Here is a 12,596-nt window from a genome sequence, read left to right as displayed (position 1 = left end):
TCCTCGGGGCTCCCCCCCCCCTTTTTTTCTTTTTTTTTTCCCCCCCCCCCCCCTTCCGGCTCCTCTTCCTCCCCTCGTTCGTCCGCCAATCTCTTTACTCTTGGCAGGAGAGGAGAACTCGCCAGGCAAAATTTCTCTGCAGGTAATTACACTTGTCCTCCGTGTCGTCGTGAGTACTACTGAATATAAATGAAAATTAATTAAGTGTCACGCCATATTACTCTGGTATTGTCCAATCGTCTACACCTTTGTGGCGCGTGTGCGCGTGCGCCGTGTGTGTGGTGTTGTGTGTGTGTGTGTGTGTTATATATATAATATATAAAATATTTATATAATTGGTAGGAAGTCTAGTTTGTCTCGTGAGAGTATTACTTGCATTGTGCATAGTCTCTGACCTATATATCAGGGGGGGGGGGGGGAGAGACCAGCGATGATACCCCTTTAATTTAATGGCGCCGGTTGTCAAAATAAATCAATATTAATGTCATAATTCCTCGTATCCTGTGGTTGGTTGGATCTGATCTCCTGTGGGCGGGACTAAGCCTTGAGGATAGGAGTCGAGGAGGGGGGTTAGAGAAATGAGAAAGGGCCCGGGGGCCCCTCTCACTTCGGTTAAATGGATTCCTTGCGTCCCTCACTTGCGTCGTTTCCCTGAGAAAGGAGGCGTGTGGCGCAGTGGATAGAGCCTTGGTGTTGGGATCAGGGGAGCACAGATTCAAACCCCACTGCAGTCAGCATGTCATTGTGTCCCTGGGCAAGACACTTCACCCCAAATTGCTCCTGTGGGGATTGTCCACAGTATTGAGTATGTAAGTCGTTTTGGATAAAAGCGTCTAACAAGTAACATGTAATGCACTAGTCCCTCCCACCAGGGAAGCATGGAGAGATGCAAGGAAACCACGAGAAGCAGGGAAATTAGTTTTAAGAGCAATGGGACTTCCTTTCCTCCGGAGCGTCACGTGAAGCGACGTCCGTTTGTGATGACGCTGCACAGCTGATCGTCTGACAGCAGCCAGCTCTGTCCCTGTTATTTCCACACACACCCCCGCCTCTGTTAGTACACATTTACTGACACAAACATTTGTATCATCTGTTGTAGACCCAAATAAATAAAAATAAAATAAGAACTAATTCTCAAAAAAGATAAACGCCATTCTTAAAATGTATAAACGAACAATATGATTAATATTGATTAGAGTGCACAAAATAAATAAAATAATTGAGAGAAGAAAAAGAGATATGTTATCTATCAAAACCCAGTTAGATTAACATTAATTGGATTGCACACTTTGTCTGTTTGGATATGTAGCAAATTAACATTTTAAATAGCAATTAATGATTGACTGAATGGAAATGACAATAAATGAAAATGTAAAACGAAAAAAGCGATCATGAAAATGTTTCCAAAAAATGAATAAAATGATTTTTGACCACTTTGTTGTTCAGATATATCACATAGGCCTATTTGTAACTAAATGATACATGAATTGAAACAAAACACGGTATAAACTGAGGAGTGAGTCCCGTGAGGTTCATGTATTTTCTTCACCCCGCTGGGAAACTGCTCTCATGTCAAGAAGCATTAGATGAGTGCATGCGCTGCATCGTCCAATCAGTGAGCGATACACAGTAAGGGGCTGGGCGAGTGTCTGAGGATTTCATCGGAGGATGGTCTGATGGTCTCCTCGCTCCTCCGGCAAAAATAAGGCCATTGGGACGATACTCAAGATGGCGCAGACAAATCAACTTCCGGTGAGACCGAAACCGAGGAGCGAGGAAATGAAAAATAAGAGAAGTGAGAAGGGCCCCGGTACCGGTGCACCCTCCCTCTCTCCCTCACACTTTGGCTGTGAGCTGCGGGCGCCAGATAAGCCAACATCCCCCATTTTCATCACTTACAGCGCCCATCGTACAGGGCAAATTAAAAGTGTAACCGGGGTGAAAAGGGTTTTACAGTTACTTAATTATGAATTTTGTTACATCAAGGCTGAAAATTAGGATGAGCCCCAACGGTCAAAAATGTTTTTTTCCCTCCCAGAGCTGTCAGCGCAGCGCCTGCCCAGATCTGGCGCCCTAGGCGAACATCTATAACGCCAGTGCTACGGGCCGGCCCTGAGTTCATATGCAACTCGCATATATCTTTCTCTCTCTTCTCTCTCCTCTCTTCTCCCTCCCTTCTCGCACCTGCACACCAGTTATGTGCAGCCCTGCTTATAATGACTGCTTGCATTGTTAGACTGTATTGGTTAATTCCATGCTCATTAAGTTTGCAAACATGTATGTTAGTCGATATGTTAGCGCCTGTGTATTTGTATGGTGGATGCCAGGTACACACTTCTGGATTATGCCTAATTCAGGCTAGTTATGCCTGCATGCACTAGTTCTTCAGCCTGCTGGGCTGTAAGTCTCTCTTCCCTTGCCAAAGTGTGTCAGCTCTGCTCTGCCATGCCTGGTTAGAGAGCTCTGTGAACCTGCCGCCAGGAGTCCTCAGTTAATATAGCGGCCTGTTTATTGAGCTGTAAACTGGATTTTCTGAAGCTGCTCTGGGCACAAACCAGAGTAATCATTTTTTGCTTTTGTCAAGCCACAGGGCTAGGGCAGGTGGAGATGGAGAGCTGCCCTCAACTCACACACCTTCCACCTGCACCACTCCAGAAAGGTTGAACATCCCCTATCCAGGCTTCTATTTATTTATTGACCAGCCAATCAACACAGCTGTGGCATTTATCACATGAATCTGCAATTGTACAACGCAATTGTAAAAATACATCATATGGTCTCTTTCACCTTGTCACTTTGACCCTTACGCTAGGTATCCTTTTTCTCTGTTCTCTTACATTATTGCTTCATTCAAATCTTCCAAAATTGTGGATCTATCCAATTTTTTTGCAAAAGAGAGATATTTAGGCAAATCTGACCTAATTTAGGGACTAGTTAAGATGAAATTGCAAATAAAAAGGATAACACTTTAATTATAGTTACGTTCACTAATAAAAGTACATTACGGTTTGGGCTTTGAGCTAGAATAGAGACAACATTTCTAGAAACTTCTTAACTATGGTTTTGATGATGATGTGGCCAGGGCTGTGCAACTTTAAATCAACTGAATTGCTTCCAATGGTAAACTGTGAAAAACAAATCAGAAATTATGTGAATGTTCACTTTTTGTTGTTTTTCATTTGGTGTTTGATAGATAATCCATCCATCCATCCATCTTCTCCCGCTTATCCGTGGTCGGGTCGCGGAGGTAGCAGTTCCAGCAGAGAGCCCCAAACTTTCTTTTCCCTGGCCACATCAACCAGCTCTGACTGGGGGATCCCAAGGCACTCCAAGGCCAGCGAAGAGATATAATCCATCCACCTGGTTCTAGGTCTACCCCTTGGTCTCTTCCCAGCTGGACGTGCCTGGAACACCTCCCTAGGGAGGCGCCCAGGTGGCATCCTAACTAGGTGCCCGAACCACCTCAACTGGCTCCTTTCGACGCGAAGGCTGAGACTGCCAAGGCACACNTGTGATATTTGTTTTTAAGCGACCCAACGGAAGTTTATTGTAAAATGCGGCCATATCTCCGGCTAAGAAGGTCGTATCAACCTGCTCCCGTCTCTAGCACCCCCGTGCTAGAGACGGGAGCAGGTTGATACGACCTTCTTAGCCGGAGATATGGCCGCATTTTACAATAAACTTCCGTTGGGTCGCTTAAAAACAAATATCACAAATCGAATCGTGCACAAGATGGAAGGCTGACAGGCATTATTTTAGCCGGGCCGGCTTTTTACAGCGCCACAGATGACATTTTTTAATGAATTTATTGTCAAAGCATTTCATGTATTCATTGCTATCAGGATGTCAAGAGCATTCCATGGAATATAACAAAAAGTGTTTCTGAAGTGAATTACCTACCCCACCTTTAAGAAGCAATTTGTTGCATTTCAATTACTTTATTGCACGTTTTTCATCATATCAAAAAAGCCATACTGTGTTCATGGCATGTGTCTAAACTTTTTTTTTTTAATGAAAATTAATATGTATTTTATTAATATGAAAACCAAAGGTTTTGTGTTTTGATTGTTGCGGAGGAGCACACCTTGACTTGTGTAGTATTGCTGTGAGCTTACGTTCAACCCTGTACTCCCCGGGCCTCACGGATTATAGCTTAACGGAGCAGAGCGGAAAGCATGTAAATAATCTAGTGGGATTACATTCTGCTTGCAGTCTCTGACACACACAGGAACCGACACAATGCAGCATAGTGTGCTGTGCATGAGTCAAAACCACAGGCGGACATGTGCGTCGGAATAACATGCTCAGTCTCAGACAAAAGCACACACAAACACACCCACACTCTACAGGTCCAAAATCACAGATACAGAAGGGAGGATGTGCAAGGAGAAGAAGAAAACCTCAGTGTACTCACCAACAGAGCTTCAGGCAGTAACTCTAGCTGGGCCCGATACAGAACGTCATCCAGTGCTTTGGACCCAAGATCAACCTCCCCACTACACCTATACACAGGCACAACACATTCACAGTTTAAGATACAGATCAAAGGGTCCCTACTCCCTAGGTTATATTAAACCTCTAGTAGCTCAATGGAGTTTCTGAGTGGGTCCCTGCTTTGTTTATCTTGTGCCAGTTGACTGTGCAAATTAAACACAGTCGTAGCAATGATGTCACAACATTTAAGAGCTCAACAGGCGGTGCAGCAATAAGAAGCAAAGGCAGGGAACACGACTGCAAGCTTGTGAACATCAATGTGCTACCTATATCATTTTGTGATAAAGATGTCGAGACATTTAAAAAATGCAATACAGCAATTTAATATGTAGAAACACTGAAAATACAAAGTGGGCAGGCGCAATGATTGTCCCAGTCAAACTTCTGTTATCCAGGTTTTTAGAGCATAATTAAAAAAAATTGAATACTGTTATGGCGACATATTAAATACTGTCATCCCAACAGAGCGAACTTTTGAAGTTTAGTCCTTGCAGACCATTTACATGCACATACACCTACAGGTAATGGAAAACCCAGAAAAATCTTAATAAGACCTCTTTAAAAAAGGATAGACTGAGTATTGGCAGCAGTGAGTCAGTGTTGTGTTCATCTGGCTGTTTGTGCAGGCATGTCTTTACACTCACAAGGCGTAGTGTATCCCCGTGATGAGCTGAACCAGGAACTCTGATGTGACTGTCAGACGTGTGCTAATGCCTTTGTAGCGCCGAAGCTGTTGCCGTGGGTAACCACATATACAAACCCTGGAGGATAAAAGATAAAAACACAAAAGGGGATCAGTGAAACAGGGGAGCTTAAATCAGGGACACCACCCCACTGAGCCACTTGGCTGCAGCTCCATTAAGGCAATTTACTTCCCTGTAGTGAGCTGATGAGCAAATAATAGCTGGATAATTAACACACACAGGTACACACACACACAAACTCTCTTCGAATCGCTACATTGCTGATTTGAGAGCAATCCATTAGCCAAAAAGAAAAAAACTCACAATAAACAAAGTTAAAAATTAATTAATTGAAAACTTTTTTTTTTTTCTATAGGTGTCACGCTGATAATGTAATATCAAGACAGTACTACACATGCCCACACTCATTCGAAACCAATACACACACCAACAAAGCATACATGATACATAATGAGTTCATAATGGTTTATCAACAACACGATTTAAAAGTGCTGAACAGGTATCATACAAGTTGCAACAAAGAGGATTAAGCTCAAACTGAGGTAACGCCTGCACATTTAAAAAGGGATAAGTGCAGTTATATTATATTGTCCACATCTGAGAAACAGCTGACACACAGAAAAGGGTCACAGGGAAACGAACGCTGATAACTTCTCTTTAGCTCTGTGCTTATTAGAGCAATGCTCAGCTAAAGTTGGAAGAGTATCAACAACTCTGAGCTGGGATGTGTGTACAACGCAGCTATTCGCCTAATAGTGGTATCTTGGCGCTCTCCGGCAGCAAAGTCTATAAGAGGATCAGATAAGCTAGTGCTTGCAAAATAGCGTGTGTGTGTGTGTGTGTGTGTGTGTGTGTGTGTGTGTGTGTGTGTGTGTGTGTGTGTGTGTGTGTGTGTGTGTGTGTGAGATTAAAAAAGCCCAATTGCTTTTACAATAAATAAACATTGAATGTGTTTAATTGAATAGTAAAGGGGTTTAACGTTAGTGGCAGGTTGTGTGTGAGAGAGAATAAATAAGACAGCCCAATATTTTAAAAAATTGTTATTCTTTTTTCCCGTATATTTAGCATATTTCGCAACTTTCCGCATATTTCGCAACTTCCCGCAATTTCACCGCATAAAATCACATAAAAACCCTGCATGTTTAATCACATAATCAAGGAATTTAGCCCGCGTTTTTCTGGAGGGTCTACATAGTGAACATAAAGTACTGAAATTGTCCATTGACCTCGTAGGGCAAAACAAGCTGCATTTTAATTACATGACTAAATCCATACACAAAAACTAAGATAATACAAAAAAAGCTATTTCTGAACACTTATTTTAAATGCCATTTACAACAACAACAAACAGAAACCCAAAATAACACATTTCCTGTTTCAAAACTTGCTACAACAACACAAACATGGTCATTCTTGGTCTTGAGTGTGTCAAATGATCCGATCTATAACCATCAGAGGCAGGCAGAGGGCTGAGGAATGGATGAGGTGTTATGTATTGTGTATCTTGTTTTCTATGTGTTTGTGCGGCGACCTTGAGAGCCTTGAAAGGCGCCTATATAAAATAAATGCGTTATTATTATTATTATTAAATGGACATCTTCTAAGAACTGGTCAGGTGACATTATTGTCTCGCCTGCACAGTATGCTGTTAGCACGTTCCTATTGTAGGCAGGGGCTTGATTGTGAAGGGTGTTGCACTGCAGGTAGTTAACCCACCCCTAAAGATTGCTGTTGTATACACAGGCAGTGAAATAGTACAATCAGGGGGGGGGGTTGATCTCGGCAGCTGGTTCTACAGCACTTAAGAATCTCGCTGCATGATTTTAAACCAGCTTCCAATTCTTGCGTTAATGATTTGTTAATTAGGGTTGTGAACCGAGGGTAACACAAGTCCAGCTGGTGCAAAACAAAGAAATGAACCTTGAAATAATAATGATTCTGAGCTGGGAGAAAAACAAATTTATCAAATGCAGCTTCAACTGTAATCTCCCTGAACAGTACTTGATGTGGGCAGATTGTGGTCAGAGGCTCAGCTGTAGCACACTAGTATCAGTGGCAATAATCAGGACTTCATTTGGTCTGAAGAGGCTGAAGGAAATTATTTGCCATCCAACAAGCATAGCAAATATACGTAATCCTGTATGACAGTAGAATATGAGGATAATCTTAGTAAAAAGCAACGCATTTGCATATTAGGATTTGCTTGGTATACCTCAGGAAGCCTTATAAGCATGTTGTATTTTCTGTGAATCTAACTAAACAGCAGATTTTCACAGACATCAGATATCCAAACACTGGTTTTTCACACTTTATTGCCATGCTATACAAGACCATAGCTTCTAATTATATCCATATTCAGAGACCTGCATGATGCCCTTCTTCACACAATTATTAGCCGATTTTCTTACCACTTGAAAGAGTAGTGCTGCACTCACAGATAGACATTCTAAAATGCACAAATACATTTTATTTCTCCAGACGGATTTGGAAAATAACAGTTATTTAACAATGAAGCGGATTAGATAGTTTACTTATTTATTCTCAGGGACAATTCAAATGAATATGTGCCTCTGCAAATACAACACAAAACATATAGAACTAGAACAGGGTAAAGCAAATAGCATCAACAGCTGCACAAGAAACCAACCTTAGAGTAGAGCAGCATCATTAAAAGAAGGACAAAAAAGGAAAATGAACACAAAATAATGTTAAGCATACAATCAGCACAAACAGTTAAACATGACAACACAAAATCAATAGCAATTAGGTTGCTAGACACAGGTTATGTGCCCACATAAATATAAATGGAATTCAGCACTTTGCTAAAATGTTACAAACTCTGTTTTTATCTTTTATCTTATTTCAGGCGAGTCATTGTCATTAGCAACTTCCAACCAAATTCTAATCCGCTTCACCTCCAAAGGCCAATCGAGCTCCAGAGGATTCCACTTGGTCTACCAGGGTAAGTGTTTAACACAGGCACACAAACAAACCCTACTGTTGTTTTCCTCCTGGATTCCCTCTGCTCTAACAGCCCAATTCCCCCCCCCCATAATAGTTGTCTTGCTTAGTGATTTCCAAAGTATTCACTTTCAGCTACTATTTTAGCTTTAATGTGCTTGTGGGTGTATGTGTATGTGTATGTGTATGTGTGTGTCTGCAGCAGTGTGTGCTCTGAAGCATTAACACTGCAGAAGTATAGCAGTCTGTTCAAATGGTTGTGCTTAAACTCCCCCCATTCTTCTATTCCCCCACGAGGGACTTTTTCTCTTGAACTGCTTACTTTCCTTACACAATGCACTGTACCAGAAATGACATTTGCTGCAGATATCCAAAGGCAATGGCAGCTCAGGAGAAAGTTTAATGAATAAATAATTCAGCTTTAGTGTCTATTGTAAGTAAGCTGAGGGAAGCACAAGGCAAAGAGAAGCTGAATATTATATTTTGCATTAATTATATCAGACACAGTGAGATTAATCTGAAAATTACACCTATTCTAACTTTTCTAACAAATCCCTCCATTGATCAAGCTTTGAAATGATTAAAAAAGTATACAAATAATTACGAGTAATGGCTATAATCAGTCGAAGAGAAGCAAAACAGCCTAATGATTGGTTGTAAATGTCACAGATAATGATTTAAAATGAACACACCTGTAATCAGCCTATTTTTCACTGTTTTCTCCAAAGCTGTGCCACAGACCAGCGCCACCCAGTGCAGCTCCGTCCCTGAGCCCAGGAATGGCCGCCGTATGGGAAACAACTTTGCCGTTGGCGCTGCGGTCCGCTTTGAATGCACTCCGGGTTATACGCTGGAGGGGCCGAGTGCCATCGAATGCTTGACGGTTCCCAACGCCCTGGCACAATGGAACACCACCATACCCAGCTGTATAGGTAGGCACTGATACAGCCAGCAGTCACGAACACTCACCAGTCAGCATGTGTTTGTTTTGCTTGCCTTTTTCTTCCTATGTTTGCTTTTCTTCACTTTCTTTATTTCCATCCATTGCCGCTATCTTTGTGTTCCTCCCACTCCATGCCTTGAGTGTCAAACTCGTTACTACGACCCAGATGTGGGCTGTCTGCCGTTGCCTCCAGCGATACAGCAAGATCCAGCCATGCAGCACGCAGGTGGCAGGCACCGCTGAGAGTCACAAACACACACAGACACACACACACGCTCTCATATGGCAATACCCGCATGTATATTCAAAGGAACACTCCATCACCCCGTACATACAGCTGTAACAGATGCTCCTATGCTGTCAGCAGATGTGTGAATGTGAGGAACAACCTGGGAAGAAGATGAAAACTGTAAACAAAGCGTATCATGTATAATGTGCATGTTCTCTTCTGTGTGGCCGTGTCTTATGTCCTTGTATCCTGCTTATCATTTTTCAATTTCAGTAGCAAGGGCCGCACCATGAATTAGACGCATTTTTATCTAATTAGGAATAATCACAATCCTATTCTGCTTACTATTTGGGTTTTGGGGAAGCTTTGGTAGAGATTCTGCATCAAACCACCTTCCAGACTTTTTATTAGAGGAGGAATTAGATACACAGAGAGAGCGAGAGAGAGAGCGAGAGAGAAAAACACACCCAAAGGGAGAGGGTTAGTTGGGTATTATTATTATTATTATTAGGAATGCAGGGAGTGAAGCCGTAGAGATGTGGTCCTTCAATTCACCACTAAGGAACAAATCTTCAACGGGATGTGTTCAAAGTGTTTGATAATGTTCCTTTTTCCCTGCAGTTCCATGTGGAGGTAATCTGACCCAAAGAACCGGCACCATCTTATCTCCTGGCTTTCCTGAGCCTTACCTCAACAGCCTCAACTGTGTCTGGAAGATCACGGTCCCCGAAGGATCAGGAATCCAGGTTTGTAAAACACAGTTTCTCCCTGGCATTGCTGTACCTCCTAGATTTATAATGAACAGATCAGACGAACATGAGTAAATCAGAAACAGATTCCACCATTTTTTTTTTTTAACAGTCACGTCCTGCGATGTGAATATTGCGCATATCGCGGTTATCGTCACGATAACATATATATATATATCGTATAGCCCTATTACCAACACAGTGTATATATGTTACATCCCCCCAACGTATCGCAATCCAATATGGAATTTCAGGAAGTAACACTAAGTTAGTGGTGAACAAATATGAAAAAGGCAGGACACTGGCCATGTCCAAATGTGTGTTTTTGGAAGGAAAAGAGAGAACCCTGCAACCATTACAATATAAATGAACTTTTTAAAACCTTGGACAAACTGTTAACGGAATTTACATATTTTAATCAGCCTTTAGCTTTTAAACCTCTGCATTGTCTTGACACGAAGCTCATGTGGGGTGATTTGTGTTCAGTTGGCAAAGGGCTAATTACCAGAACTACCTACAGTATAACACGTTATAGCATTTACAGCTCTCGAGGTACAGGTGAGCTGCTAAACGAAAAAGTCCACACATTTTAGAGGGGCTCCAATTGAACTATTCCAAAAACCTAACGTTGCACATATTGAAATACATTTGTATATCTCCTCTCTACCCCCCGCACCAGGTTGCTGACTTTCGGTGACAGAGCTTTCAGTGTAGCATCCCCCACCCTCTGGAACTCTCNCCTGTCTGTCTCTTTTCCCCTACTCCCCCCCTACCCGACTTGTAAAGCGACCTTGGGTTTCGTGAAAGGCGCTATATAAATATTATGTATTATTATTATTATTATTATATAATTGCATGTTCAATCAATTTACTTACTTCCTTGGGAGTTATTACTATTTGATTATTCTTATTCTTGCACGTGTTATGGAACTGCACCAGGAACGTGTGCGAGGTCCCTGTGGATCTGCCCTGAGGAAAGTTTTTAGGCTTGTGCTTCAGCCACTGTGGCTAATGACCTCAGTGTAATCCCTACCCTATTAGCTCCTCAACTTCAGCTGACTGTCCTTGCAGGTGAAACACATGCAATGGCCCACCAGTGCATTTGGCATGCTGCTGCACTACACGCTAACATCGCTATAGCCCGGAGGTGGAGCACACCCAGAATAAGAACAGAGAGCTGGCTGCACACACACACTCTGGAGGGCAAAAGGCATTACACTGGAATTCAAACATACATGACTGAAACAGCTTACTTTCTTAATGATGAACGAGTTTGTATTCTGTGCACACCCAGGCACTCTCACTTCATTGCAAAGGAACCACTGCCTGTGCTTCAAACATGTGTCGTGCTAACTGAAGAGGGTTTGCTGCTGTTTCTATACTCTCTGCAGCTAAATCCTGTTTCCAGCCCACTTTATCTCGTCCTTCTCTCTGCTGCTCCCCTTTTACCAGCTGGCAGAGACACATTAGATTGGAGTGTCACGATCCAGAAGACAACTTAAAGGAGCGAGGTGCCTTGCCGGCACATTTGCCGTGGCCCCCTAATGAAAGATCAATCTGTGATCTGTGCCGTCTCCCAGGGATGCGCCAGAGCCCCTACAGCCCCTACCAACCTTTAATTGCCTCGTATCCGATCTATAACCATCAGAGGCAGGCAGAGGGCCGAGGAATGGATGAGAGCGGGAACAGAAAGGGATGCTTGGAGAGCAAAACAATGGAGGACACGTAGAATGTTGGAGAAATTGATTAATTGTAGCTAAAGACAGAGATCAAAGAAATGCAGTAGATGACAAAGTGTAGCCTTGGTCACTTGATATTGACTTTTCCCCATTTCCTTTGGTGAGCATTCAAAAGCAAAGGTACGTTTTAAAATCCATAATTTAGGCAATCTTTGAGAATCCAGGATGCTATTCTTAGAGTGAGTGGTGTATTCTCTCAACAGCAGTAACTGTTGTTCGAGGACACACTTATTTAGATTCAGATATTCAGTCTGCTTTTCTTTGAAGAATATCCCACATTCTCTGCAGCTGTCATAACTCTTTCTTAATTTAAAATCAGATGCACTTGAGCACAGCCTCCTTAAAGTGTCTTTGAAATAAAGAAAAGAAACCAAAGAAATGCTATGTTGCAGTGACTATTGATTTATTCAGTTGGAAATCCTGATCTTTAGTTTTTTCTAAAGTCCTCAGGGACTGCACTTTAAACAATATTAAAAGACACTAGTATACAGATTTTGATCTATTGGAGGCACTATCTGTGCTCCTGTGAATCAATTCATTAGAACATGCTTTCTTGTGGTATTCCTTTGTACATAGAAGAAGCTTTGTCGTAGGATAACCTTTTTTTGTTATTTTGACAAACTCTGTCAGGTCTGAGACAGCAGCTACAGGGTGTCCGCGGGGTCTTAATTATTTTTACAAGTTGATAAATCAATTTAGCGAAAATGAAGGCTATTAAAAAGTATTAAACGGCATTTCCAAGGTATTACATTTGTAGCTTGTTTTCAATAAGTATAT

General features: G+C 42.0%; 1 protein-coding gene across 1 annotated transcript in view; it reads left to right on the top strand.

Annotated features, from left to right (window-relative positions):
* The window catches only part of csmd2 (CUB and Sushi multiple domains 2), a 221,697-nt gene that overhangs the window by 143,502 nt on the left and 65,599 nt on the right, over positions 1 to 12,596 (top strand). Inside the window, exons 36-38 of the mRNA XM_010794261.1 lie at positions 8,065 to 8,160; positions 8,888 to 9,091; positions 9,953 to 10,077. Of these exons, the coding sequence (XP_010792563.1) occupies positions 8,065 to 8,160; positions 8,888 to 9,091; positions 9,953 to 10,077 (425 nt within the window). The remainder of the gene's footprint in view (positions 1 to 8,064; positions 8,161 to 8,887; positions 9,092 to 9,952; positions 10,078 to 12,596) is intronic.

This window comes from Notothenia coriiceps, unplaced genomic scaffold, assembly GCF_000735185.1.
Source record: "Notothenia coriiceps isolate Sejong01 unplaced genomic scaffold, NC01 NC01_scaffold00037244, whole genome shotgun sequence".
In the NCBI taxonomy this organism is placed as follows: Eukaryota; Metazoa; Chordata; class Actinopteri; order Perciformes; family Nototheniidae; genus Notothenia; species Notothenia coriiceps.
This window is presented reverse-complemented; position numbering and strand designations above follow the sequence as displayed.